Source organism: Mesoplodon densirostris, chromosome 2 (genome assembly GCF_025265405.1).
Source record: "Mesoplodon densirostris isolate mMesDen1 chromosome 2, mMesDen1 primary haplotype, whole genome shotgun sequence".
NCBI classification, from domain to species: Eukaryota; Metazoa; Chordata; class Mammalia; order Artiodactyla; family Ziphiidae; genus Mesoplodon; species Mesoplodon densirostris.
In genome coordinates, this window is record NC_082662.1 from 150,512,113 (window position 1) to 150,538,991 (window position 26,879).

General features: G+C 35.6%; 1 protein-coding gene across 3 annotated transcripts in view; it reads right to left on the bottom strand.

Annotated features, from left to right (window-relative positions):
- The window catches only part of SWT1 (SWT1 RNA endoribonuclease homolog), a 93,106-nt gene that overhangs the window by 30,779 nt on the left and 35,448 nt on the right, over window positions 1–26,879 (bottom strand). For all 3 annotated transcript variants that reach the window (XM_060091140.1, XM_060091141.1, XM_060091142.1), the window contains exons 14-16: window positions 22,161–22,309; window positions 18,057–18,244; window positions 14,901–15,032 (exon numbers count right to left, since the gene is read on the bottom strand). In XM_060091140.1, the coding sequence (XP_059947123.1) occupies window positions 14,901–15,032; window positions 18,057–18,244; window positions 22,161–22,309 (469 nt within the window). The remainder of the gene's footprint in view (window positions 1–14,900; window positions 15,033–18,056; window positions 18,245–22,160; window positions 22,310–26,879) is intronic.

Here is a 26,879-nt window from a genome sequence, read left to right on the forward strand (position 1 = left end):
CATTTTAAAATGCATGAAAACAACAAATTTACCTATTTGTTTTTCTATGAATAACCCACTGTGTTGATACATGGATGCTAACTTAATCTTGACCTAGTCTGAGCATTCCACAGGATGGAATTTTTTATTCCAGCTTTAAGACACGTCTTAACCACTCTTCCAAATTGCATGGGGCTGACTGTCAGCAATATAACCCAGATACAGTTTTCTTTCATGCTTTTGTTACCCCAGTTGTTTCATTTGTTAACATCTGTCTCTAGAGACAAGACCATCTACCAATGGAAACCTTTTTTGGGATATTCATTTCAACCAAGGTAATTGGACTTATTCTCCTCCCAGAAAAATGAAAGGTAGAAAAGACAAATTTGGAAAAACAAAGAAGGAAAATTTCCTTCTAAGGCAAAGATATTTTGTATTTTTTTGATCAGTCATTTAATATTCTTTTAAATTAAACTTAGAAGTTTTCTAAAGTTCTATAAAATCAACTAAAAATACCTCTGGAATATAACTAACTTTAAAGTAATTTTTTCAGTCAGAAAGTTTAGTGTATTTAAAAAGTGAGCCCTCTAGAATCAGACCAATTTCAATAAGTCATTCTGCCAAGTATAAACTGTGACCTTGGGGAATGATATAATCCCTGTGATCCTACTTCTCCATGTGTAAAATGGGTGTGATAGTGAAAGCCTGCCCCCCACAGGCTTAAAAAACCCTTCCTGAAGCCATGCCCCATAGGTTTAATAGAAACTGGTGATTAACAGAAGTTCTTGAGCTTGTCTTACAGAAGAGCAGATAAGGGAACAGCTTGTTAAAAACCCCTATGCTCATAAGACAACAAAACTGGCTGAAACTGTGTGGAACCAATGGGGCCAATCAGAGTCTGTGCAGAAGAGACTTGTTTGTCCAGGGAATGACCTTTCCACATCAGAGGGTCAAAAACTATCTTCAGAGCATGCTAACGCTGCCATTTTCTGAACATGCATCCCATGAAGAAGCATGTAATTCAGATACGGCTGAGCAAAGCAGCAATTACCGCACCTTTTTCCTACCTCCAGTCACCTTCTCCTGCACTTCTGACCACGCTATACGCTTTGCCCATAAATATCCCAAGCCCCCCAGCCTTCAGAGAGGTGGATCTGAAATCTTTTCTCCCATCTCCTCACTTGGCTGCCTCATAAATAAACTCTTTCTCTGTTGCAAACCTTGACATCTCAGCATTTGGCTCGTTATGAGAAAGGCAAATGAGCCTGGTTCAGTAACAGTAGCATCTCTTGAGAGGGTTATTGTATGAATTAAATAAGATCACATAGGTAAAGAGCTTTACCTATGTACAGTGACTGGGACATACTAACTACTTAATAAATGTTACTTATTTATTTATTTATTACTATTATCAAATAGTACTGGGTTCAAAGCAACATGCAAGATATCTTGGGAATACCAAGGATATAAGATATTGATCCTGCCTCATGGAGTTCACAATTTAGGAGCAGAGATAAAATGTCTGCAAATAATTATAATGGGAGGCAACATGTGCTAAGAAGCTTAAGGGTTCAATACAAACTGTAAAGTCTGTTTGTAGTAAGTGGCTTCTGAACTGGGATTGGACAAATAGATAAAACTTTGAAAAATACATGTAGATTAAGAGGTCACTCCAAGCTCTGAGAAGATATTGCGTCAAGGTTCAGAATTAAGAAAACATAAGGCCTGCATTGAAAACCACAAAAAAATTAACTTGGCTTAACTACAAAGTAGTCTAGAGGACTATAAGACTAAAAAGGTATGTTAGGACCAAGCAGTCAAAAGCCTTGTCTGACAAATTGGAAAGGCTGTATTTGAACCAGAGGGGAATAAGAGAAAATAAATGTTTTTGAACAAAGGAAAAAAATGAAACCATAAAATATGATTTAAGGAGTTTAAGGAACTGTCAAAGGAGCCTAAAGGCAAGGAGACCTATTAGAAGATGATCACAAGAGTCCAGGCATTAAGGAGTTAATGCTGGAACCAGAAGTTCTGCTAACAGTAGGAAAAAAGGATACTAATATGGAAAAGTAGTAAAGGGATTATCAACAGGATCAGTTATGGAATACACAGTAATCTAAGGTAACGCTGCATGTGAACAAGAACAGTATAAGAATGATCCTATAGTTAGTCCACACAGAGTATGGTTTCCAAAGAGAGTAAACCTCCACAATTTAGAACCAAGGCAAAAAAAATTTTTTTTCTGAAATATAAATCAGTAAGAATAATAACAACAAAACAACAGCAATAGTAATAATTTATATACTATTTGTCAGGTACTGTTCTAAATTGTCCTAAGTCCTTTACATATAGTAATTCACTTCCTCATTAATCCTGTGAGAAGATACTTTTACTTCTCCATTTTTGAGGAAATGGAGGACAAAGGTTTTAAGTAACTTGCTCCAGGTCAAAAACCTAGGAAGTAATAGAGCAGTGATATGAACCCAGGGAAGATGGCTCTATGACCACTTTCCTACCCAGTATACAAAATGCCTCTAGATATGTAACACATGAGATTAATACCAACCCTAAGAGATGGTGTGCAAACATGCTGCTGATAGACATTAGTAATCAGCCAATTCTAATCAAAGTCATCAAGATAGCACCTTAGGGAAATAGGAATGTAATTTAAGCAATGCAAATAACACTGAAATCTGACCAGTTGTGTTTTGACATTTTCAGATAACTATTAGTTGACATAATTGACAAAAAGTAGTAGTTTGCACAGAGCTTAGAAAAGGGGATTAAAGAAAAAGAATATCCCTGTATAGGGGAAAGGCTGACCTGACTATTTGGCAAATAAAATTCCAGAGGAGAAAAGAGATTACTTTAGCTTGAGGTCAACATCCCCAGCAGTCAGCAAGAAAACTCGGTAGTAATCTAGTTTGCAGCGTAAACTTTCCTCTAGGAGTCACTTAATTTATAAATATTTCGGTTCAGCTGGGAGTTACTGATTTCAATGTAAATAAATAAATGGGCATTCTGATATATCAGCTTGCTTTCTTCTAAATTTGGTTAGAAGAAAGTCTGTTGAGTCTGGTAAGTTTTCAGTAAACTGGTAAAATAAAATTCCTAAACTTACAAATTTGAGGATGAACTCTTCCAAAACTATGAAATCATGGTGTTAAGATCCAGATGACCAGGCAGTTTCTTTCTCTCTATTTCTGTACTAACTGATTACTCATTATACATTAACTCCTGGGTGAGGTGGGGATATATCAAAAACCAAAACAAAGAGTTCTTGTCCTTATAGAGCGTACAGGCTAGTCTCACTTTAAAACAGGTAGCATAAGCAAAAGTATAGACGAGAGTCTACACTAATTAATTTTGATTGTCCTTGAAGATAATGAGCTAACTGAGGTAAAAGACATGGAAAGAAGAATTTTCACTCACTGTATATTCTTTTTCACCTAATGAATTATTTTTAAGCAATGTGAAGGTCCTATATATTTTTAATGATTAAATAAAATTATTAAAAATTGGTAAAAATAATTAATGAATCAGAAAATAAATTTGAAGAATTATTCAGAATACAGCACAGAGGGATAAAAGAGATGGAAAAAAGGAGTCAAGAGATACGGCTGACAGAATGAGGAGAGTCAGCAATAGGAATTCCAAAACAAGAGAATTAAGGAGAATGAGGGGGAGAATAACTGAAGAGATAATAATTGAGAATTTCCAGAGTTAAAGATATGAGTCTTCAGATTGAAGAAAACACACCACATCTCAAGAAAGATAAATAAAACAAAACCTATACCTAGACATCTTGTGATAAAATTACCAAACATAAACGTTACAGAAGAAAATCTTGAAAGCATTCCAGGGTGGGACGGGGGTGGGAGGAGAGAGATTACCAGCTAAGAAAAAACCAGTATGCTGACAGCTGACTACTCATTTCCAGGAAGATATAAGATAATGAAATTACATCTTCAAAGTATCTAGGGAGGGACTTCCCTGGTGGTCCAATGGCCAAGACTCCACACTCCCAATGCAGGGGGCCCGGGTTCAATCCCTGGTCAGGGAACTAGACCCTGTATGCTGCAACTAAAATGATCCCACGTGACACAACTAAGACCCAGCACAGCCAAATAAATAAATAAATATTTTTTAAAAAGTGCCTAGGGAAAATAACTGTCAACCTACAATCTACACGCAGTTACGTATCAATCAAGAATGAAAGCAAAATAACACTTTCAGTCAGAAAGGCAATGTCATTACAGGCAATAGAGCTTCCACCTGTTATTTTGGGATGATCTTGGAAACCAGCCTTCAGTCTATGAGGAAGCCCAGGCTACATGGAGATGCTACATGTTCATGTTCTAGCTGACAGCCAGCATCAGCCAGCCTTTGAGATGATTCCAGACACCACCTAACCACAACCACACAAGAACTCTCAAGTGAGAACTACCCACACGTGTCCAGTCAAGCCCTGGAACCATTAGAGAAAATAAATAATTGACTGCTATTGTTTTAAGCTAGTAAGTTCTGGTATTTAGCAACAGGTGACCCAGAACATGAGGACTGAGGTAAGGGAAAATAACATCAACTACATAAACTGCAAAGTATGAAATTTCTTTTGCAGCTAATCTTTTGATTGGTTCAGTACGAGGAATTGTTGAACTGCTTTTGTCTATTTTTTTTCCTTTTGCTTAGTCATATATTCATTAGCCTTTTAGTGAAGGTTCCTTCTATAAAGTCCTACGGTATCTTAGTTGAACTAAGAGAGAATATTTTCCATATCTCAGCATAAGAAGAGAAATTTGTACCTCTGTTGGTGGTAGACAGATATGATTGTGGCAGCAGGAACCAATCACCCCTGAGCCCAGGTAAGACGTAGACCTGAGGTGGAGTGTAGAAATTCATAAGGGGTAGGTGTATAAACAATGGCCCCTTCCTACATCAGTCATTCTGTCACAGAGGTATCTAAGTTGAAGAACTGGCAGTTAAATTTCTGAACATGGAGTTCTATTTTAAGCAACTTTTCAATGGAAAGTTGAAAACACATAGGTATGAAAAATGCATTGGCTCAGGTTATAATAAAATTTCTGTAACTTCTTTGAAAATTTACACATTTATGAAAGAAAATTAATTCCTGAATAAAGGTTCTGAAAATAAATTAGATTTTCTTTGTTTTGTGTGAGAACAGATGGTTGCTTGTACATTAGGTCCTAAGCCTATATATGTAAAGGAAGCATAACAATTACACCTTAATTGAATGGAACACTAGACTGAAGAATGTTTCTACTTCTATACACAAAATATTTTATAGGATCACATCCACTTCTTGTAATTGTTTACAACTATTTCCAAGCAATCTAGAGGAACTGTTGTTTTAAAAATAAGTACAGTAATCATGTAGTACTGTGCTCCTATGGTACAGAGGGCACCAAGATACAGAAAATTTCAAAATTCATTAAAAACCCTCTTCTTTTTTGCCCCTCCAGATATTACCACTTTCTCCCCTTTGCTCTTCCAGTCCTTCCAATAGCACTGAAATTAAGTTTGTATATTAAATTTTGTTTGAAATACCTAGAGTGGCTTTTGTTTTCCTGACTCAGCAATGACTGAAACAGTACTTGTTAACAGAAGAGTTATTTGGTTTAATTGTGGAGAAACCATTACCACTTGCTTCCCTTGATTCTTGGATTTACATTCTGGGGACAGAATGTAAATTCTCTAAGGGAGCAATTCTCTAAGGGAGAAACAGCATCATAGGACAGCACCTTAACTTCATAGGTTACAGCTGGTATGGAAAATAAGTCTTTTACAGTGTTTTACCAAGCCAGTTCCTTAGATTAGTATATGATAAAGCCAGCGAATTCCATGTAACCATAGCTGTACTTCTTTTGCTATAAAATTAGTTTTTTAGCTGTATGGGCTATCAAGACAGTAGCCAACAAATCCCTTAAATGATGGAGTTGCTGACAGAAGCACTGCAGTGAGAGAACTTAATTCCATATTTAAAAGAGGTGTCTGTTCCAGTGAGGACAAATCACTGCCCCCTTCATGATGGAAGGGGTCTGAATCACTGCCACCAGTGACTTGATGGTACCCTAGGGAACGGTGCCTTCTAGACTGCTTAGCATTTGCCTCAGCTGTTGGCAGTTTGGGCTCTCAGCAGTGGTAGCATCCAGAGCAGCCTTCATAAGAGGAAGTCCCACGTTTGAGCTCATGTTATCCAGGCTGCTATTTATTGTCCCTTTGCATATGAGCTCACTGACCAAACACTGGGGTGGCTAGGGGAAGAGGGTGACTGACACCCACAGGACAGCTCATCTTGTCCATTTGACTACTGAGAGTCTCCACTGCAGTGGGAAGTCTTTGATGAGTATTCACATGGGACACAAATACCCTTATACTCTGTGCCCATTACAAGATGCCCATCCACACATCTCTCCTCTAGACTTTCCTGTCACCAATCCTCAAATTCTGTTTTTTCCGTTTCCAAACAAACCAGTAGTCACTGCTTATTAATCAAGGTAGATCTGTTTCCCTGATCATTTCTCCAACTACAGTCAAATTTTAGATCCCCGGAGATTAGTATTAACTCAGAGTCAGTATCTAGTAACCCCCCCAAAAGGGGTTATTTCACTTTTTCTCAGAGTCACCCTAGTAAGTGGAGGCAAATCCTTTTAAAGAAGACTGATACATTGGGCTTCCCTGGTGGCGCAGTGGTTGGGAGTCTGCCTGCCGATGCAGGGGACACGGGTTCGTGCCCCGGTCTGGGAAGATCCCACACGCCGCAGAGAGGCTGGGCCCGTGAGCCATGGCCGCTGAGCCTGCGCGTCCGAAGCCTGTGCTCCGCAACGGGAGAGGCCACAACGGTGAGAGGCCTGCGTACCGCAAAAAAAAAAAAAAAGAAAAGAAAAAAGAAGACTGATACAGTCTTTATACTACCTTACACTCCAATGCTGTACAAAAGTACTCACACTTTTTCATCTACGTTATCAAGAGTTTAAATAAAATCTGCATAAATTACTATCTTTAATATAAAAATATAATGTTGATGATTTTACTTATTTGTCTTAGCTCAACAATCAGGTTGGGGAAAATATATAGCTATGTGCTGTCAAAACATAATCTATCTTAATGTTAGCAAAAAAGAAACATTAATTGGAAAATCTACAACTTATAGTTCCAGTTACATTATTACTAATGGTTAAGTAAATGTTGATTCTTGAAGGTTTATTATGCCTTATTGACAAGGATTGGACATCAAAATGTAAAAAAATTCCAGGGGTTTCTGACGTATAATAAATGTTTACTGAGTTACCTTTTAGGGAGAAAACATTGTCCTGAGTTGGACTCAACCTTTTATATTACTGGAAACAGCCTTGAGAACATTGATTGCATCACTTCTCACTATGGGCAGATGGCTGGTCTACTACAGTGTTAAAGTTCTTTAGAGGCACAAGAAGATATTTCTCAAAATAGATGAGACTAATCCTAGAGTCTAGGGTACACTCTAACGTTAAACCTTTTTTTGTACAACTACTCTGTAAGAAGGAATTAGAACTGATCATCCGGCTTTACCCATGTATTTATTATATACTAATTATTTAAGTTAAAATTATTATGATAGCCCTTGTTGAGCAACTTTGATCCCCCACTCCATTTCATTTATTTTACTGATGTCTAACCCCACTGATTTAGTCAGTCATTCATCCCATCTGCTTCTCTGAAAAATGTAGTGTTTGGTAGTTTTAGCATTTCTTAGGGTGACTTAATAGCAGGGATAGCAGGGAATTTTAGTTAAATTATCAGATCAATAAATCATTAGGCAGAAATAACCAGCTACAAAGGGAAAATTTTAAAGTATTGATTTTAAATAAAAACAACTCTATAAACAAAGTAAACTATTTGTTATCTTCAAGAAGTAATCTTCATTTACATTTGATTATTTGATTCTGGTGTGATCAAGAAGTTTATGATGGGAAATATTTAACTCCATCACCAAAACTGGATTTTACTGACTAAAACAAAAGAACACCAACACTTAGAAATGCGTTAGGGGTAGCAGGAATAACTGGCATCACAACGCTGACATTTAGGATAAAAATAAAGGTCCTTATTTCCTATTCTTGAATTACAAATGCTAGGAAGCATAGCTAAGAGCTTCAAATGTATAAAATGAAATCTAGTTATTCTAAAAAGTAAGTCATGTGTGATCTATTACCTTCAGTAGCATTAAAGAGGAAGGTAAAAAAATATCAGCTGTGTTGGATAATTCAGTCAGATTAATATGTGGATGCCATATATTTTGTCAGCTAATTTAATATAAATTTTACTATGTATTACATACATTTAATATAAATGTTATGTTAAAGCTGTGTTTATCAAACTGTAATATAGATACCATAAAAAGCTTTTATTGTCTATATTTTATATACATTATATGTCTTATATAAGAAATGCCTGCTTATATTCCTTAAGTCTCAATCACTTCCATTACATCTCATCTTTCCTTCTACTAACCCTAATTTAGATAGTTGATACAGAGAGATCAGAATTAAGCAATTAAGGATAACATGGGACCACAAGAGCCATTTGGGCAAATTACTGGAGGCTCCATCATCTGTTCTAGACATAAATACCTTTTTAATCTCCTTAATCTCTTTGTTCCAGTCTTTCTCCTTCCTCCTGATTTTCTTTTTTTTTTCTTTTTTTTTTTTTTTTTTGCGGTACACGGGCCTCTCACTGCTGTGGCCTCTCCTGCCGCGGAGAACAGGCTCCGGACGCGCAGGCTCAGAGGCCATGGCTCACGGGCCCAGCCGCTCTGCGGCATGTGGGATCTTCCCGGACCGGGGCACGAACCTGTGTCCCCTGCATCAGCAGGCGGACTCTCAACCACTGCACCACCAGGGAAGCCCCCTCCTGATTTTCTTATTCTTTACCCTTTCATAGCTTGCGCTTCTCTCTTCTGTATCTTTTTTGGAACCTCTATATTACCTATTCATCTAATGTCATAATGTAGTACTATTAGCAGCATTCAGCCCTACAAGAAGTTGCCCTCCACCAGATAGACTATAAAAGACTCATTCAACCAGTCAACACCCCTCCCCCGCCTTTTTTTTTTTTTAACCATCTGCTATGCGTCATACAGGTATAAATCTAGGTATAGAAAAGTAAAATGAAGAAAAGTAAGCAAAGTTCCTGCCCTAAAAGTGGTCAAAGTCTTAGGGAGCTGATTATGAAATAAATTATGAAAAAGGTCTAAAATGATGGCATGAAGGGTGAAGCAACTAAACCTTTTCATTTTAAAATAAAAGGTTGTATTATTTTCTCTTACTCAACATAGTGACTGATATACAGGACATGGGGTATATGAAAAAGTTGATAAAGAGGTGCAGTGATATCTGTGGAAACCCTAATGGGGAAGCGAAGGTGAAGTCTAATTATCTAAGGGTAGAAAGGCCAAGCCTCAAAGAAAGTAGGTCAGACCTAAACATGGATAAACCTCTCTAATCTAGACAAGGAAAATTTTTTATCAATGGCTGAACATCTTGCACACTGCAACGAGTCAAGATGCTAAAAAGCCACTAATTTTAAGGTCTTTATTTTCTACGGCTTTCATAAAAACTTTTGTTTCAACAATTGACCTAATCTATAAAACAGCCTAAAGAGTGTTATCTTTGTGTCAACCGAAGGATGACCTTTCCTAAATAACCTTTCTAAAACCTCAAGAGGTCAGCTATCAAAACATACAATATTGAGTTAATATTCTCTCAAATGCGAACTCCACACTCTTTGAAGCTACTAAATCATTAGTAGATATAAAAAACTGCTGTGATTGTAGGATTCCTTTTCCCAGGAATTATGTATGGTTATACCAGTACATATTTTGTTCTTATGTTAAAATGGGGTAAGAGAGTAATAGGAAAATTCTTTCTTGTGAGACTTAATAAGAATTTATATATGTAAATAACACACACACACATAAGCATCCCCAGTTTCGTGATTATAATTGTTTTGTTTTAGAAAACCAGCTCTGTAAGGTATTTCAAACCAAAGCCACAGGAATGTAACAGAGGTTACAAAGGTTTTGAAGATTACTAAAAGCATTTGAAGATGATAAAAATTAATCATCTTCCTTTCCTAAATTCAAGCAGAAGTCTCATTTTCCAAAATCATATACTATGATCACAAATGAATGTCCATCCAGAATATGACTGTGTCCAAGGCACCATTTAGCACTCAGTCTACATTCAAAAATAATCAAACCAAATATGACAGCTAGAGAAAAAAATCATCTAAGCTTAAGAGATAAAAATTAATTAATTAATTAAACTTGAGATATCCCCTCATATAAAAAAGTTCCCTCCCCCACAAAATGTGCCAAGTTATTGATAACCCCCCCATAAGATTCAAAATATGAAATTGAGAAAACATTCATTATTTTAACCACTTCATCCAAGGCTACTTGAGCTGGAAATCTAGAGTTCATGAAATTGACACAGAAATACAAAGTTTTGCATATTAAACCAAGTGATAAAATGAATATACACACTTAAGCATGGTCTAGTTATAGTTTTGGATTCAAATGCTACAACTGGCAATTTTTTTCTTTTTAATAATTTCAACATTATGTTATAAAGGTGAAACACACAAACATGATTATAAAATGTAGGCAGACTGCAATTTCCTACCCTCACTCTCCCCCTTTCCTCTCCTCTGCCTCTAAACCAGGCAGCTCATCATCTACTTCACAGACACAAAAACATACATTCATTGTTGTTGTGAGTATTATCTTTCAGGTTAAAGCTGCACACATTTATAGTATGCCTCAGATTTGGATTACATGACCTGTTTAGTTAACTTTGTAGATATGTCAATCTAAGCACAAGACATTTAATGTTTTTTGATTAATGTACAAGTAGAAGTTTTCTTAGTTTTAGAATTTGCCATATGACTCTTCGATTAATTTTTCACTCCAAATGAAGCTTTATAATCTTCATATACTAAGCAAAAGGTTTTTGTGATCTTGAGAGTAACTTGATCAATCTAGACATCAGTTCACTGAAGTATAAGACTAGATTGTACTGCCCTAAAAAATAAATCTGAAAACACTTTTGTTTACATGGAAAGAGTACTGACTAGTCCGCTAGTGTTTAGATAAGAAAACCATTAACAAAAGTGCTCAAATTAATCCTGTATATGTATAAAAGGAAAGATAAGAGAGAAGCAATCTCTAAACCAATAGCAAATAAGTTCACTCTCCTACCCAAGAAGAAAGTGTGCAGAAAGTATAGAAATCAGCAATATTCTCATCCCATTTTCAACTTCTACCAAATTAGGTATTCTGCTCTTAATTGTATAACTGTGTGAACAACTGTTACATCAATATTTTCAATCTTAACTTACAACAATCATGTTTAGACCCCTACTAAAATTGAAATAACACACTTTTAAACATTTCAAATTTAACATATCAGCTTTAAAGAGAAAATAAAGACTAACACTTGTAAATATGTTACAGTTTAAAAAGTATCTTCATACACATCATGTGAAGAAGGGATGAGTATTCTCACTTACTAAGGAAAGAAACTGTAGCTTAGAGAGGGTAGATGACATGCCTGAAGTCAGCTACAATGGGAAAGATCTGGAACTAGAAGCCCAAACTCTTAGTTCAACAAACTCATTTTCATTCACTTCTTTAACTGAAGGACCCAGTTAACAGGTCATCTATTATTGATTCCTAATGTAACACTATAAATGATCTGCTATAATAAAAAGAAATAGAGTTGACATATATTCACTGAGCATGCATCTCAAAACTAAATGAAACTATTTCATTTTAGTAAGCATCCGAAATACTAATGAATTTGTAGTCACTACAAATTTGAGTGTATTTTTCAACGTTTAAAAATCCACTCATAGTTAGCCAACCTTCAATTTTTTAACTGAACTTACTTTAACATGACTCTGTTTTTTAAAGGATTTTAGGATCACACATTCACTGGACAAAACAATATATATTAACTTTTACTACGTTTTTTTCAAATGTCCACTGTTTGAAGGCTTAAAAAAAAACTTGCAATTTTAGTAGTTTCCGTTGATTAATGAATGCTTAAACGGGCAAACTTTTTAATCATAATGCCCTCTGCTGGTAACTCAAGAGCTTCTAGTATATTTATTACAGGAGGTTGGATTAATTTCTTTAACTGTGGTCTCCCACCAACTGCATATAAATCTCTTGGAAAGCCTGTTAAAAATACAACTTCCCTCCTCTACAAAATACCTACAGATACTGTGATTTCAGTAAGTCTGGGATAAGATCTAGAACTCTTATCTTCCCCAACAAATAAGCAGAGAATCACTGGTTTGGTTAGTTATACCAACACCCGACTTTCAAAGCACAGTAACTTTAGGAAAAGCTCTGGGAAGGCATTATTATGCCTCTTTTATAGATGAAGACTGAGGCTCAAGACAATTTACTCCAGGTCACATGACAAAAAGTAGCAGAACAACTAACATTTTTTTATTCCTGGAGGTATGTACACTTATAGGAAAGATTAACAAAACTGAATCAGCCTTAAAATTCAAGTATTTACTTCCTTAGATATAGTTTATGAAAGCAGTACATGCTATACCTTCTCAACCATGACTCCACATGAGACTCACCAGGGGAGTTTGTAAAAATGCATACACCCAGGTCCCTCTCCCAGAGAATCAGATTGAATAGGTTTAAGACAGCACCCGGCCATTGTTCTCTTTTTTTTTAAGCTCCCAAATGATTGGAATTGGCCGCCAGGGCTGAGCATCACTTAGGCCCATGGTGCTCAGCCTTTAGTCTGCACAGAATCACCTGGAGGACACAGACTGCAAGGCCCTACCACGAGTTTCTGATTCAGGAGGTCTGGGAGAGTTTGAGAATTTGCATTTTTAACAAGTTCCAGGTGGTGATGATGATGCTAGTTCTGTGCCCACACTCTGAGAACTGGTTAAGCATACTGGCTAGTGGTTCTCAAAACTGCCTACACATTAGAATCACCTGGAGAAATTTTTAAAATCCTGATAGCTAGGCACACCCTCAGACCAATTCCACCAGAATCTCTGGGGTGGGGTCCAGGGAACAATATGTTTAAAGGTCCTAAAATTAAGAAGCTTTCTCTACAGCAAAGTCTATAAAAGCTATTAATGGATGTATAGTGATTTTCTGAGTGGGTAATATAGTATGCAATATTTCTGAAGTTTTTTGGACCAGAAACACTTCTGTCAAGGCACATAACTGACGGCTCTGGATGTGTGAAATACTAGCCTACAGGATAAAGTGGAAACTGCTTTATGCAGCTTATAAGACATTCCCCTCCAACCTCGATCCAGTCTTATCTTTTCCCAGACTCTCCCTGGCTCCACTGCCTGTATTCCTATTAAAATATCAATAACTCTCTATTGCAATTATCTGTTTCAATGTGACTGTTTGCACTATTTCTACAAGCTCACTGGAGTCAGAGTTTGTATCTCATTTTTCTTTGATTCCCCAGAGCTAGCATGATGCCAAGCACAGGCGGTGCTCAATAAACATTTGTTGAGTAATTGAATTCAGACTAATATCCCTACTTTCTGTAGAAAAGGAAATGTGTCAAGCATGGCTTTTATGCAATGTACCATGTGCAACAGCTTTTACACAGCTAACATCAGAACTAAATATTTCTTCTTCATAGAGCTACTCTTGTTTAATATTGCCTTAAATAAAAAAAGAGACTACATGCACTTAGAGATGATACTTAACTTGTCTTGGGATCTGTTACATCTTCAATTCATTAGTAACTTAAGAGTGGCAAAAAGCTTTGGTCATTTTTTATTCTAAGAATCATATTAGCCAAGTGATCCAAAAAGAGGTACAGATGCTTTGTGCATTAACAACGAGATGAAGTTTCCAAAAACCCTTAAAGAGAAGTGAAAACAAAACCAAAAGCTGCTATTGTTTTAAAAATCCAAGTTTTTAAAACTTGGACATGCTAAAATCAAATCAGTTTTGATTTTTCTTTTTGGTTTTTTTTTTTTGCGGTACACGGGCCTCTCACTGCTGTGGTCTCTCCCGTTGCAGAGCACGGGCTCCGGACGCGCAGGCCCAGCCGCTCCGCGGCATGTGGGATCTTCCCGGACCAGGGCACGAACCCGTGTCCCCTGCATTGGCAGGCGGAGTCTCAACCACTGCGCCACCAGGGAAGCCCCCTCCTGATTTTGTTTTTTTAATTTATAAAGAACAGTATTCTTCTGTCAGCAAGCTGCATGCCAATTCAGGTCAAGCAACTTTGGTATATAAAGAAAAAATTGCAAGATTAAGTTTAGTATTCTTCTTCAGTGCCACAAAAGAAAACATGTGACTTCACGCTACACAGGTGGTATGGTCCATTCTGTACCTTTCTGGAACTATGTTTTCTATATACGTCACAAATATTTAAAATAATCACATATATATTGTCTCAAAGCATCATAAAACTAGGTTGCTTCTCAAACTTTTTCAGTTTGTGGTACTGTGAGACTCTATTGGATGAAATCAATCATGTTTACAAACATTAACATATATTTGTTTTTAAAGGGCAGTGATAATTACCTTAACACATATTTTTCATTCAACAATTACTGAGTGCCATTATGTGTCAGGCACTGTTCTTGTAGCTATAGTTATGCAATAAAGAAAATGAGTTCCTTATGAAGCTTACAGTCTGGTCTATTTTTTCCTAGAAAGGAAAAAAGTGGAAAGATTCGTGTGGTCCAAATTAGAAATAGGGATTCTTTGCAAGGGAGGGAAAGAAGTTAAATCTAAAAGCCATTAGTTTATAAAACTTGCTGGAAGACTCCCAGCAACTCTGAAAAAGCTGATAAACCTAAAAGAAAGATGAAAGTAATAAACTTTAAAATTAGTTAGTATTTACCTCTGAATTCCTTCAAGAATAACCTTAACAGCTTCCATTAACTTTTGAAGATATACAAATGCTTCTTCAAATGATGCTACTTTTGAAGACATCAGAGCTGCATTTGAGCCCAATCTTTGAAACACATCCATGCTAAAATAGAGAAAAAAATGCTCATAGGTACACATGCATATTTAGTGTAATTCAAGTATTTCGATTTCTAATGTATAACATTAGGTAATATTTATAACTCATCTCTCATAATGCTTATCTATTTAAATTAGAAATAAAAGACAGTGACTTGTGAATGTCCCGGCTACCATTCATGTAAAAGATATGGACCAACAACTATACAGGTCTAATCTAAAGTAATACTGTAAAAGCTATGTGAATAATGTTTCACTCTAAGAGACCATAAGAGATGGAAGTAATAATATCAATTTATATTCAAGTCAGTACGTAAGTACTGACAGTACTCCCGTATATAAGGATGAAGAAAAAAAATCAGACATCAGATTTAGAGTTTGCTGAAACTGGATGTTATAAGTGTTCATACACCTTACTCTGATAATTCCAATTTTAGAAATCTATCACATATTAATAATTATTCATAACTGGGTTAAAATTAGTAATCACCTAAATGTTCAACAATATTAAAAAAAGTGTTAAGTAAATAGTAAATTAGCCACCTGATGAAAGACCAAACAACTATTAAAATGATGCTTATGCCATCTATGAAACAGAAAAATTAAGGTATACAAAATGTACTCAAATAATAACAACCATATAAAAAATCAAAACATATGCTGTATGGGCTGAACAGTGTCCCCCCAAAATTCATGTTCACCCAGAACCTCAGAATGTGGCCTTATTTAAAATAGGATCTTTGTAATTAGTTAAGTTAAAATGAGGTCATACCGGATTAGGGTGGGCACTACCCTATGTGAAGACAAAGGCAGAGAGTGGAGTGATGTATCTACAAATACTGCTGGCAGCTACTAGAAGCTAGGAGACAGTCATGGAATAGATTCTCCCTCAGAACCTCCTAAAAGAACCAACTCTGCAGACACCTGGATTTCAGACTTTCTAGCTTCCAGAACGGAGTGAATAGATTTCTGTTATTTTATTTTTCAATATTTTTTATTGAAGTATAGTTGATTTACAATGTTGTGTTAATTTCTGCTGTACAGCAAAGTGATTCAGTTATACATATATGTACATTCTTTTTTTATATTCTTTTCCATTATGATTTATCATAGGATATTGAATATAGATCTCTGTGCTATATCGCAGGACTCTGTTGTTTATCCATTCTATACATAAAAGCTTACACCTGCTAACCCCAACCTCTTTAAGGTTGTGCATAGGTGCTCTAATAATAGTTTTATAAACACTATTATTTTTATTTTATAAAAATTGTGCATAGGGCCTAACAGATCTTCAAATGAGCATCTCTATGTGAAAGACTCAAGCATGAATATGTTGAGAAGTTCTACAGTGACTCTGGTACACAACCAGGCATGGGAAACAATGAAGTAGGCTTTAAAAACTATATACCAATAAAATAATATAAGCATTTTTCACTTACTGAAGTACTATAATGTAAAGTCTATTATCCAGAAATTACCAAGAACTCTGTAACATCCAACAGAAATGTATGTATATTATAGGTCAGGTCTAAGGTACATAAAGTACTCAAATGTTTTCTAAATGAAAGGAACATTAAAATATCTTAGATATTGTTTTAAACTACTTTATTTTTAAAGTGATCATTTCTGGCATATACAACTTTCTGCTAACAAAAATATCTGATAAGCCACAACATTAAAAATACGTTAACTGGGCCTCCCTGGTGGCGCAAGTGGTTGAGAGTCCGCCTGCCGATGCAGGGGATACGGGTTCGTGCCCCGGTCTGGGAGGATCCCATATGCCGCGGAGCGGCTGGGCCCGTGAGCCATGGCCGCTGAGCCTGCGCGTCCGGAGCCTGCGCGTCCGGAGCCTGTGCTCCGCAACGGGGGAGGCCACAACAGTGAGAGGCCCGCATACCGCAAAAAAAAAAAAATTAAAAAAAATACGTTAAGATTGGACAAAACAAACAAAACCTTTGCTTTATATGAAAATACAAAATTTTAAATGTTTTTTTACCTCACATGTCAGATATCGTTATTTCTTTAGGATAACAGACTATATATTTGTTTGAATTTCTTTAGGATAACAGACTATATATTTGTTTAATTGTTGTCAAGGACTAAAAATGGGTCCCAAATCTATGACTGACTGAGAATAGATGTTTAAGTGGAGTGCTAATATTACTTTGCTGCTCTTGTAGACAACTAGAACAGATAAATGATCTTAATCCAAAACAACAAACTGGGCCCTCGAGGCAAAATCATACTACAAAACATATAGTAAGATTAACATATTATATAAAATTATATAAAATCTTTAACATATTATATATATTATATATAACATATTATATAACATATTATATAAAATTATATAAAGACTATAGGCTTGGGGAAAAGTATGGAAGGGAGCGTCGGCCTACTTTAAAACAACTTTAAAACAGTTGTTTTCAATTATTTTTTAAGTTACTCTAGCAGCAGCCTATTTAAAGACTACTCACAAACGGTCTCTATCTTTTCATTCTACCAAGACCATAATACTTCATGTGTAGGAAATAAAAGTATTTCTCCGTTTTAAGTAAAAGTATTTATCTTTCTTTAAAAAAAAATTTACATGAATTTTCCCTAATCCAGACTGATGTTTTCTTTACATTATTTTAAATCTGATTAAGGCTTTGTATCCTGCTAATTCATTTAGCTAATCTTGGTGACTATTCATTGGTTTTGACATAAATAGGCAATGATTCCCATCAAGGTTTCACATCTGAATCACCTGAAGAGAAGCACTAGTTCAGCTTCACTTCAGTCCTACTGAATCAGCACTTCTTAGAACCTAGGCATATATATATTTTAAACTCTCCAGATAATTGTAATGTGCACCCCTAGTTAAGCATCACTGTTTCTAAGGGTACAAATTTGACAAAAGGCCCTCTTAAGATAATCTAGTACAAACTATATTGTTAAACTCACAACCCAAACACTAACTATTTAATGAATAAGAGTAATGATGGAAAACCCTAAAACTCAAAAATTCTTGGAAATTTAGTACCTGTTTTGACATATTGTAATCCAAACATTCTCTAGGATAGACCAGATCTCTTGATGCCTGTTGGGTTGGGGAAGATGAGAACCTGAGAAAACGGTGATTTCTTCGTTATTAGATTTCATCAAAGAATTATCTTCTTGCCTTTCACCCGCTGTATTTTTTGAAGGATTTTGCTTAAGTTTTGCCTTGACCTGGGGAAATAAGAATTACATAATATACAGCTAGTCCTTCACTAGTAAGTGAGAGAAAAAGAATGCTAATTGTTGCTTACAAATGTTCTAGCTTTCTGGGAAGTGCTGATTATTCTTTTTCCTTGATTATGTATAGAATATTCCCAGAATAGCATCAGAGCTAAAAAAATTTTCCTTTTCCATTTATATCAAACAATATTTCCAATCTATTTATTACAGAGTATAGAAGTAAAATTCTACTTGTAAGGGATGAAGAAATAAGTGAGCAAAGAAATGGAAACAACTGTTATAGACTGTTCTTTTAAGAAGTTTGGTAGTTGATGGAAGGAGATGGTACAGTAAATAGCATGACCAATTAAAAGTATTTAAGGGGCCTCCCTGGTGGCGCAAGTGGTTGAGAGTCCGCCTGCCGATGCAGGGGATGCGGGTTCGTGCCCCGGTCTGGGAGGATCCCATATGCCGCGGAGCGGCTGGGCCCGTGAGCCATGGCCGCTGAGCCTGCGCATCCGGAGCCTGCGCGTCCGGAGCCTGTGCTCCGCAACGGGGGAGGCCACAACAGTGAGAGGCCCGCATACCGCAAAAAAAAAAAAAAAAAAAAAAAAAAGTATTTAAGAATAGATCTGAGCATATTTTTAAGCAAGGTAAAAGAGTGATACTACTGGTTCAAGTGATTTTTTAAAAACATCACTTTGGGGGAAAATATTAACTTAAGTGAAAAATATATCTGATAGAATGGAAAAGAAGTTTTAACTATGATTTTAACTTGGGTTTTTTGACTTGGCACTACTATAACTTCTTTGTGAACTTAAATAAAATCTCTAGGTTTCCTTTGTTGATAAAAGTATGATTTCAAAGGTTAGCTTCATGGATTATTCATGGTTTCTTAGTTTCATGTTTATCAAATTTTTAAAAAAGGAAATTTCCAAAACTGTAACAGTTAATATTTATTGAGCATTTCTCATGTACAAGAATTTCTAAGAACTTTACTTATAATTTTCTTAGAACTTTATATATAGATATAAAGTTAATCCTCACAATTACTCTATGAAGCAGATGCTGTGATTATCTATATTTTATAACTGAGGCACAGAAAGGATAAGTAACTCACGCAAGGTCACACAGATGCTAAGAGGCATGAACAGAATTTGACCTTCAGTAGTCTATGAATGGGGTTATAATCTCTCTCCAACTATAAAGAGATTATTTCCCTTTTATTTCTTTTGAGGCAGGAAGAAAATTGCCTGTTTACACTAATTATGAACTTAATAAATACACATGAATGGAAAGATGTATTTTGTTCTGAAATAAATGTTTACTCACCACATAGTGCTTTTCCTCAGCTCTCAAACTGCAGTGTATACAACTATGCAAATGGATTGCTTTTTTTAACACTTATATAGCACTTACTATATGCTAGGCACTAAGTGCTCTGCAAATATTAATTTATTTGTCATGAAAGGTCTAAGGCAGAGATCATCATACTCTTTTTACAAAAGAAGGGATTAAGGCTCAGAGAGTTTAAATAACCAGAAGGTAAAAACACAACTAGTCAGCATGGGAAGTCTGAGGCACACAACCCTAAAGTTTATTAACAAGACTTATTTTAATTATTCTATCTCCTGGAAGAGCAAGTCTTCTTTTTTTATGGTGGTTAAAAGGCTTATAAAAGAAAAAAATACATATCCTTTTCTCCACCCTATCTATATAAAAATCTGGAAAATGATGCTACTTAACTTTCCATTTTTGTTTCTCAGAAGCAAACAAATAATGAATATTTCTCTTTTCCAGATTTTCTATACTTGGTAAATTCAGATACGGGGGATTTTTTTTTTATAGTTACTATATTTAGATATCCTATTCCTGGAGGTAATCTATTTCTTGTTGTTGCTCATGTTAGTGACACATGACTAAGTATTCAGGTCATATATCTAATCTAATGTATTCTACAAAACAAAACCCTATTGAAAGTGTATTTCAAAAGCCCAAGCTAAATCACAATGTTCCTGGCTGACTTGGACAATGAATTATTTCAAACATGAAAATAAAGCAACACTTGAGAGCTCTAACTGTGGAAACAACACAGGTTGTTTCAAGCAATCAGACTAATGCCAAGTGTTGAGGGAAATGCACTAATGAGGATACTAGATTCTTTGCCACTTGCCTTCTTGAAGCTTACTAATGTGACAACTGGAAAATCAGGATCCAAGAAGAAATAACTTACTAAGCAATAATTCAATATTTTTAAAAGGGGGCAATATATCTTAGGCATACCATTATGTGATAAACAACCCTAAATTTTAACATCACATTTTCATGTTAACTCCCACTGCTAGGTTTCCAATTGATGAAAGAATCTTGATATTCATTAACATTTTTATCTCAGTCAATCCTAATTTTTTTTATTCTCCATAATTTTAATTCAAAAACTGATAACCCTGTGAGTATCGTGAACTTTTCATCTTGTTCACCATGTCTGTTTCAGTAAAGATGGGCTTTAGGGCTCAGTTCTGTGAGGGAAAAGGATAATGTATTTTCCCCTACACGGTTCAAGTACAGTACTCAAGCTGCAACTCCTACATTTCCAGGTCCATTCTTCCCTACTAAAGGTTCTAAAAGTCACACTTGCCATAGAAAAATACAACTACCGATGTTTTGGTCATCTTAAACCAAAAGATCATTCACCCCTTAAATCAATTCTTTCCTCAAGAATTATCACATATTTCCTATGAGTTTATCAAAAAGATGCTTCTTTTACTCCATAAGATACTCTCTTAAGCAAGAAAGTTCTTTCCTCACCAACTATGACTAAGTTTAATATCATCTAATCCTTTCATTACTTCATAAGTAGTGGGACCTATGTTACCAGAAAAAATCACTGAGAAAAACCTGGCCAATTCAATAACTCAAAAGAAAAAAAGAATATGATATATACATACCAGATGAAAGTACCATTAATAGCTTATCTAGTAATTGTGATGCTGAGTTTTTTGAGCTATTTCGGGCATATAAACTATCCAGAATTTTCTAGATTTGAACTTAGAAGACTGTAGAAATACAGTATTACCAGGGACAAAACTCCCATAGTTATTTTAAAGGGACAAAAAGGCCATCAGTGCTAGGTGGACTGCGTAAGACTCACATGAGGAGACTTGTGAAAAAACTGGTAGGTCGATTGGCAAAGATGAATAGGGTCTGCAGGTTAGATAATTAATTATGTCAATATTAATTTTCTGATTAATTATTCTAGTTACATAACATATCCTTATTCTTTAGGATATATATATATGGAAATATTTAGGGGTAAAGGAGAATGATATCTGTAACATCCTCTTAAACAGTTCAGAAAAAATATTTTGGTTAGATAAGTAGACAGATAGGGAAAACAATAAAGCAAATGTGATAAAATACTAACATTGGGAAATTGGGGTAAAGGATATATAGGAGAATTCTTTATATTACTCTTGTAATTTTTTTGTAAGTTTGAAAATATTTCAAAATAAAACATGAAACAAGAAAAAAAACATTGCTGGGCACCACTGCCGGAAGTTTTATTCAGTAAAGTTTGAGAGGGGCTTGGCATCTGCATGTTTAAAAAATCTCCAAAGTATCTTGATGCATGTTGTGATCCACTGGTCAGGAGCACTGAAAAATGAGTAGTCAGCAACAATGCATAGCTTTCCTCTATTCATAAATGAAATAATATAAAATCCCAACAACTGCTGTGACACTGCTTCCACAAGAGGATGTGTGTTTTATAACTTGTAATAAGGATTGCTTACTCACCATTCAATTCACTTAATATTTACTTTTAGTACATTAGAATAAGTTAAAATCTTTTACCTACTGTTGTCTGCCCAATACATTTTTAGAATGCATGTGATTAGCTACTCTAAGTGGCATTCCAAAGGTCTCTTACCTCTATAAATGTTTGGAGTAGTTTGTTTACTTGAGCAAAGGCCTGTGGAAGAATACCATCATAATTTGACCTTGTACTGAAAGCATGCAGCAAACTTTTAGAATCCTGAAGCAGCAATTTCACTGTTGTAAAATCCACTGCATTGTTAGCTGGTAACAGAAAATTAAGAAGGAAAAAATAAGTAAGAATGAGTATACATCACAAAAATGTTTTTGGAAAACCAATGTAATAATAATTATGAAATTTAAGAAGGGTATGCATTTACACCTATAGGCCACTCCTAATTTATCTCTCTTGTGTAAAAAGCAACAATTAGACTTAGTTTTAGACAAAGTTCTTGGGGATGATTCTGGTATTCTGTACAGCCTGCCCTCCATATCCACCAGTTCCACATCTATAGATTCAATCAACCATGGATCGAAAATATTTGGCAAAAAAGTTCCATCAAGTTCCAAAAAGTGAAACCTGAACTTGCTGTGCACTGGCACCTATTTACATAGCATTTACATTGTATTAGGTATTACAAATAACCTAGAGATGATTTAAAGTATACAGGAGAATGTGTGTAGGTTATACACAAATACTATACCATTTTATATAAGGCACTTGAGCATTGAGAATTTTGCTATCCTTGTGGGTCCTGGATACCAAGACTACATTCAGATTCCAGAATGTCCCTCAACAAGGTCAACTTCAAAGTAAAAGTAAAATGTGCAACATACTATATATAAAATAGACAAACATCAAGGTCCTACTGTATAGCACAGGGAACTATATTCAATACCCTTTAATAAACCATAACAGAAAAGAATATGAAAAAGAATATGCATATATAAATATAACTGAATCACTCCGCTGTACACCAGAAACTAATACAACATTGTAAATCAACTATACTTCAATTTAAAAAAAGTAAAAGAAAATGAAAGAACATTAAACTCTTCAGAAAAGAGATAACCACCAAACGAGTTAAACTACAGATTTTCAAAACTGAGGTTGTTTGTATACACATATTACTGTTGAGGTATCATAGAGTCACATTTTGGCGGTAAGCACTTAAATTATATGCAGAACCTTTCATAATCAACTCAGTTACCATGTAGTGATTTACCTTCAAACTTCATTACATGAAACGTAATACTAGATTTATTGAAAATGTGTTCTCTCTGGACACAATATAACCTCAGCGAAAAGTAAGCAATTTGGGTAACAGTGAGCTGTGGGCAAGAGACGCTAGTAGAATTTTTTTCCCCCATAAATTAGCAAAGTGAGTTAATCTACAAGTAATAATTTAAAGATATAACAATTTTCTCTCAAGGAACTAAAATCGCCTACATTAAATTCTCAAACCAATTGGGAAAAGTGGTGTCAACAATTTCAGATTCAAAAAGTTATGAACAATGAAGTTGAATAACCTTCTAATGTCACTAAAATTCAGAACAGAAAAAAAATTATTTCTATTATTAAGACAGAATACTACATAATAGATTTTGAAGGCATTTAAAATAACCATGCTACAATGTGTTTGTTTTGTTTTCTTTTAATGCTCAGAGCTTCAGAAATTCTGTTATATTCTGAAACACTGGCATGGTTTTTCACTGGCACTATGAGTTAAAAAAAAATAGTTTCTCTGTGTAACTTACACAACAAGTATTTGCTTGTGAAATATTGAAAGGTTAAGTGAAAATAAAAAATAGATTTTCATAATTAATTACACAAATTCAGAAATTCTAATCTAATGTGATGGTTATAGCCAAGCTTCTGGCTTCCCTTTTATCAAGCAAACAACCAGTCTATCTCCTTACAAAACACTTCTAGTTATTTTTATTTTATTTTTTTGTGGTACGCAGGCCTCTCACTGTTGTGGCCTCTCCCGTTGCGGAGCACAGGCTCCGTGGCCATGGCTCACGGGCCCAGCCGCTCCACGGCATGTGGGATCCTCCCGGACCGGGGCACGAACCCGTGTCCCCTGCATCGGCAGGCAGACTCTCAACCACTGCGCCACCAGGGAAGCCCCTAGTTATTTTTTAAATCAATGACTAGTTTAAATTCCTGTGGGAAAAGAAGAGATGAGAGATGCTACAGAAGACAGAATGTAGGTAAATCTCAGAAGAAGAAACTGGGCACAACTTCTCTTAAGGGTGCTTCTCCAGGGTAGGCTATGTTTGGTAGGGCTTACATCCTTGAATTAATCATTTGATTTCTGTCTTACAAGAATCCTTTACTAAGATTATGGGCAAAAGTACAATAACAATGATCAATTCAGTACCTAGACACAACATAAAATCTATATAGTTGAAATAATTTAATGCTTATATAAGATCAATAATTATTTAGGTTAAAGTTAATAGGGACTACAAAGTCGGAAAAAGCTACTACTCATCTTCTACACAATTTTCTACAAATTGATCTAAAGATACATGCTTGGTATACTGTAGTTAAACACATGTATAATTCAACGGCTGAGGATACTATTAAAAGATTATAAACAAAATCATAAACTCTGATTTTTTCTAATTCAAATTTATTTTAGAGCAGAAGGCATTTTTATAATTCTATTATATGTTCTTCACAAGTCAGTAAATATTAGGCATCAGATTCTTCTAGATCAAGGATCAATAAATTATGCACACAATAATCCTCAAAATGAGTTTTTACCAGAAGGAGCAGTCACCATCTCTTCAGTTTTCTTGTTACTAGAAAGAAATAGTTAGAGCTGCTGACTACTATCTCTAAGCTGTGTGTAAGAGCAAAACAGTGCCCAGCCCTGGAAAAAAGGACAAATGGAAGATGGCAACTAGATATCCCATTTTTGAAAATCTTGTTCAAGATGATTTACGGACTTTCTCTTTTTTTTTTTTTTTTCGGTATGTGGGCCTCTCACTGTTGTGGCCTCTCCCGTTGCAGAGCACAGGCTCCGGACGTGCAGGCCCAGCGGCCATGGCTCACGGGCCCAGCCGCTCCGCGGCATGTGGGATCTTCCCAGACCAGGGCATGAACCCGTGTCCCCTGCATCGGCAGGAGGACTCTCAACCACTGCGCCACCAGGGAAGCCCTATGGACTTTCTCTTTTGATAGAATCAACTAAATCATGCTCCTAGTAAACGATATGGACAATGTTTCTATATATCTTGTAAAACTGCTTTGGAGACATGTCCAGTATGTCATTCCATGTATATATATATACATATTTATATTCCTTATATAATAATAGCCCAATAAATATTTTCCATAGTTAAAGATCAATGCCTGGAAAGCGTGTCTTTTTTTTAAAAATCAGTAGCTTTTAAAAATAGATACTCAGGGCTTCCCTGGTGGTGCAGCGGTTGAGAGTCCGCCTGCCGATGTGGGGGGCACGGGTTTGTGCCCCGGTTTGGGAGGATCCCGCGTGCCGCTGAGCGGCTGGGCCCGTGGGCCATGGACACTGAGCCTGCGCATCCGGAGCCTGTGCTCTGCAACGGGAGAGGCCACAACAGTGAGAGGCCCACGTACCACAAAAAAAAAAAAAAAAAAGATATTCATATATAAGTCATAAGGTATTGACTTACACCTTATGACTTATTCCATATATAAGTCTTAAGGTATTGACTAGGCACTTTAAATTCCCTGGGGAAGTTTTTAAAGATATAAAACATTTTCAAAGAGTTTATACTTGAGGAGAGAGAGAGAGCTGGCATACCCCTCCATAGAATGTTTTTGTTTTATCTTAGTTTCCAGGAAGCTTAGTGTCAAAATCTGTGTTCAAGTGTGTTCAATTGTTTTCACATGTTTTATAGTAAAACCATCTTTCTTATTCTTCATTACCTGGCTCTTGCACCTTAAAGCCTAACTTAAAACCTCCTGTACTCAGGTGGTCATGTAAAGGCTCACATATACTCAGTTATTTTTTTAAAAGTAGACAGGATATAACTAATACATAAAGTAATAAACAGAATAGATCACTTCATGTTAGAAGTTTAAGAAAAGTCAAGAACCAACTGAACATCCTAACAATGGTTATAATTTGCTTTTTAAAGGTATAGCAAGACAAATCTAGTTGTTCACTTTGGACGAATCACTTACCCTCTCGAGTCTTGTTTCCTTAATCATATCAATAAAACACAGACTTTAATAACATTAGACCAGTGCTTTTCACATCTTTTGCTTCTTAGCAGAAAAACTTTTTCTTTTTTAATCATACATGGAATCTCTATATATAAACAAACAAAAGAAAGCTGAATGGCTAAAGTTGGGGTTGGGGGCCAAAGGCCCGCTATTATCAGGCTCCCCATCAACCTTTCCACCTCCAATCTGTGGCAACTCCAGAGGCACTTTAAGAAGGTTCTGTGCAACATAGTTTAAAAACTACCAACTAAGTGGTTGATTTTAGTCTCGTCTTGGTTCTAAAATTCACTAGGCACCAAAGCCAAAGGTTTCCTATTCCTTATCCATGTATTTTAAATAGAAACCTTGATAAACTAGTTTTTAAATTAGTACATGAAATGTAGTCAAAGTTTGTGTGTTAAACACGATGAGAAAATCCACATAATTCTATTTGCATACCTAAATAAACTTTAAAAAGTTTTCAAACATTATTAAAAATTATATATTCACAATATCCAGGAACATCAACAATGATACAATTAACAGTTACAAGCTCTAGGAACTGCATCCATTCATCCAGCTGCCATAAATTTCCTTAAGAAATTAGAAGTATAAATGGTTAAGAACTAACTGACA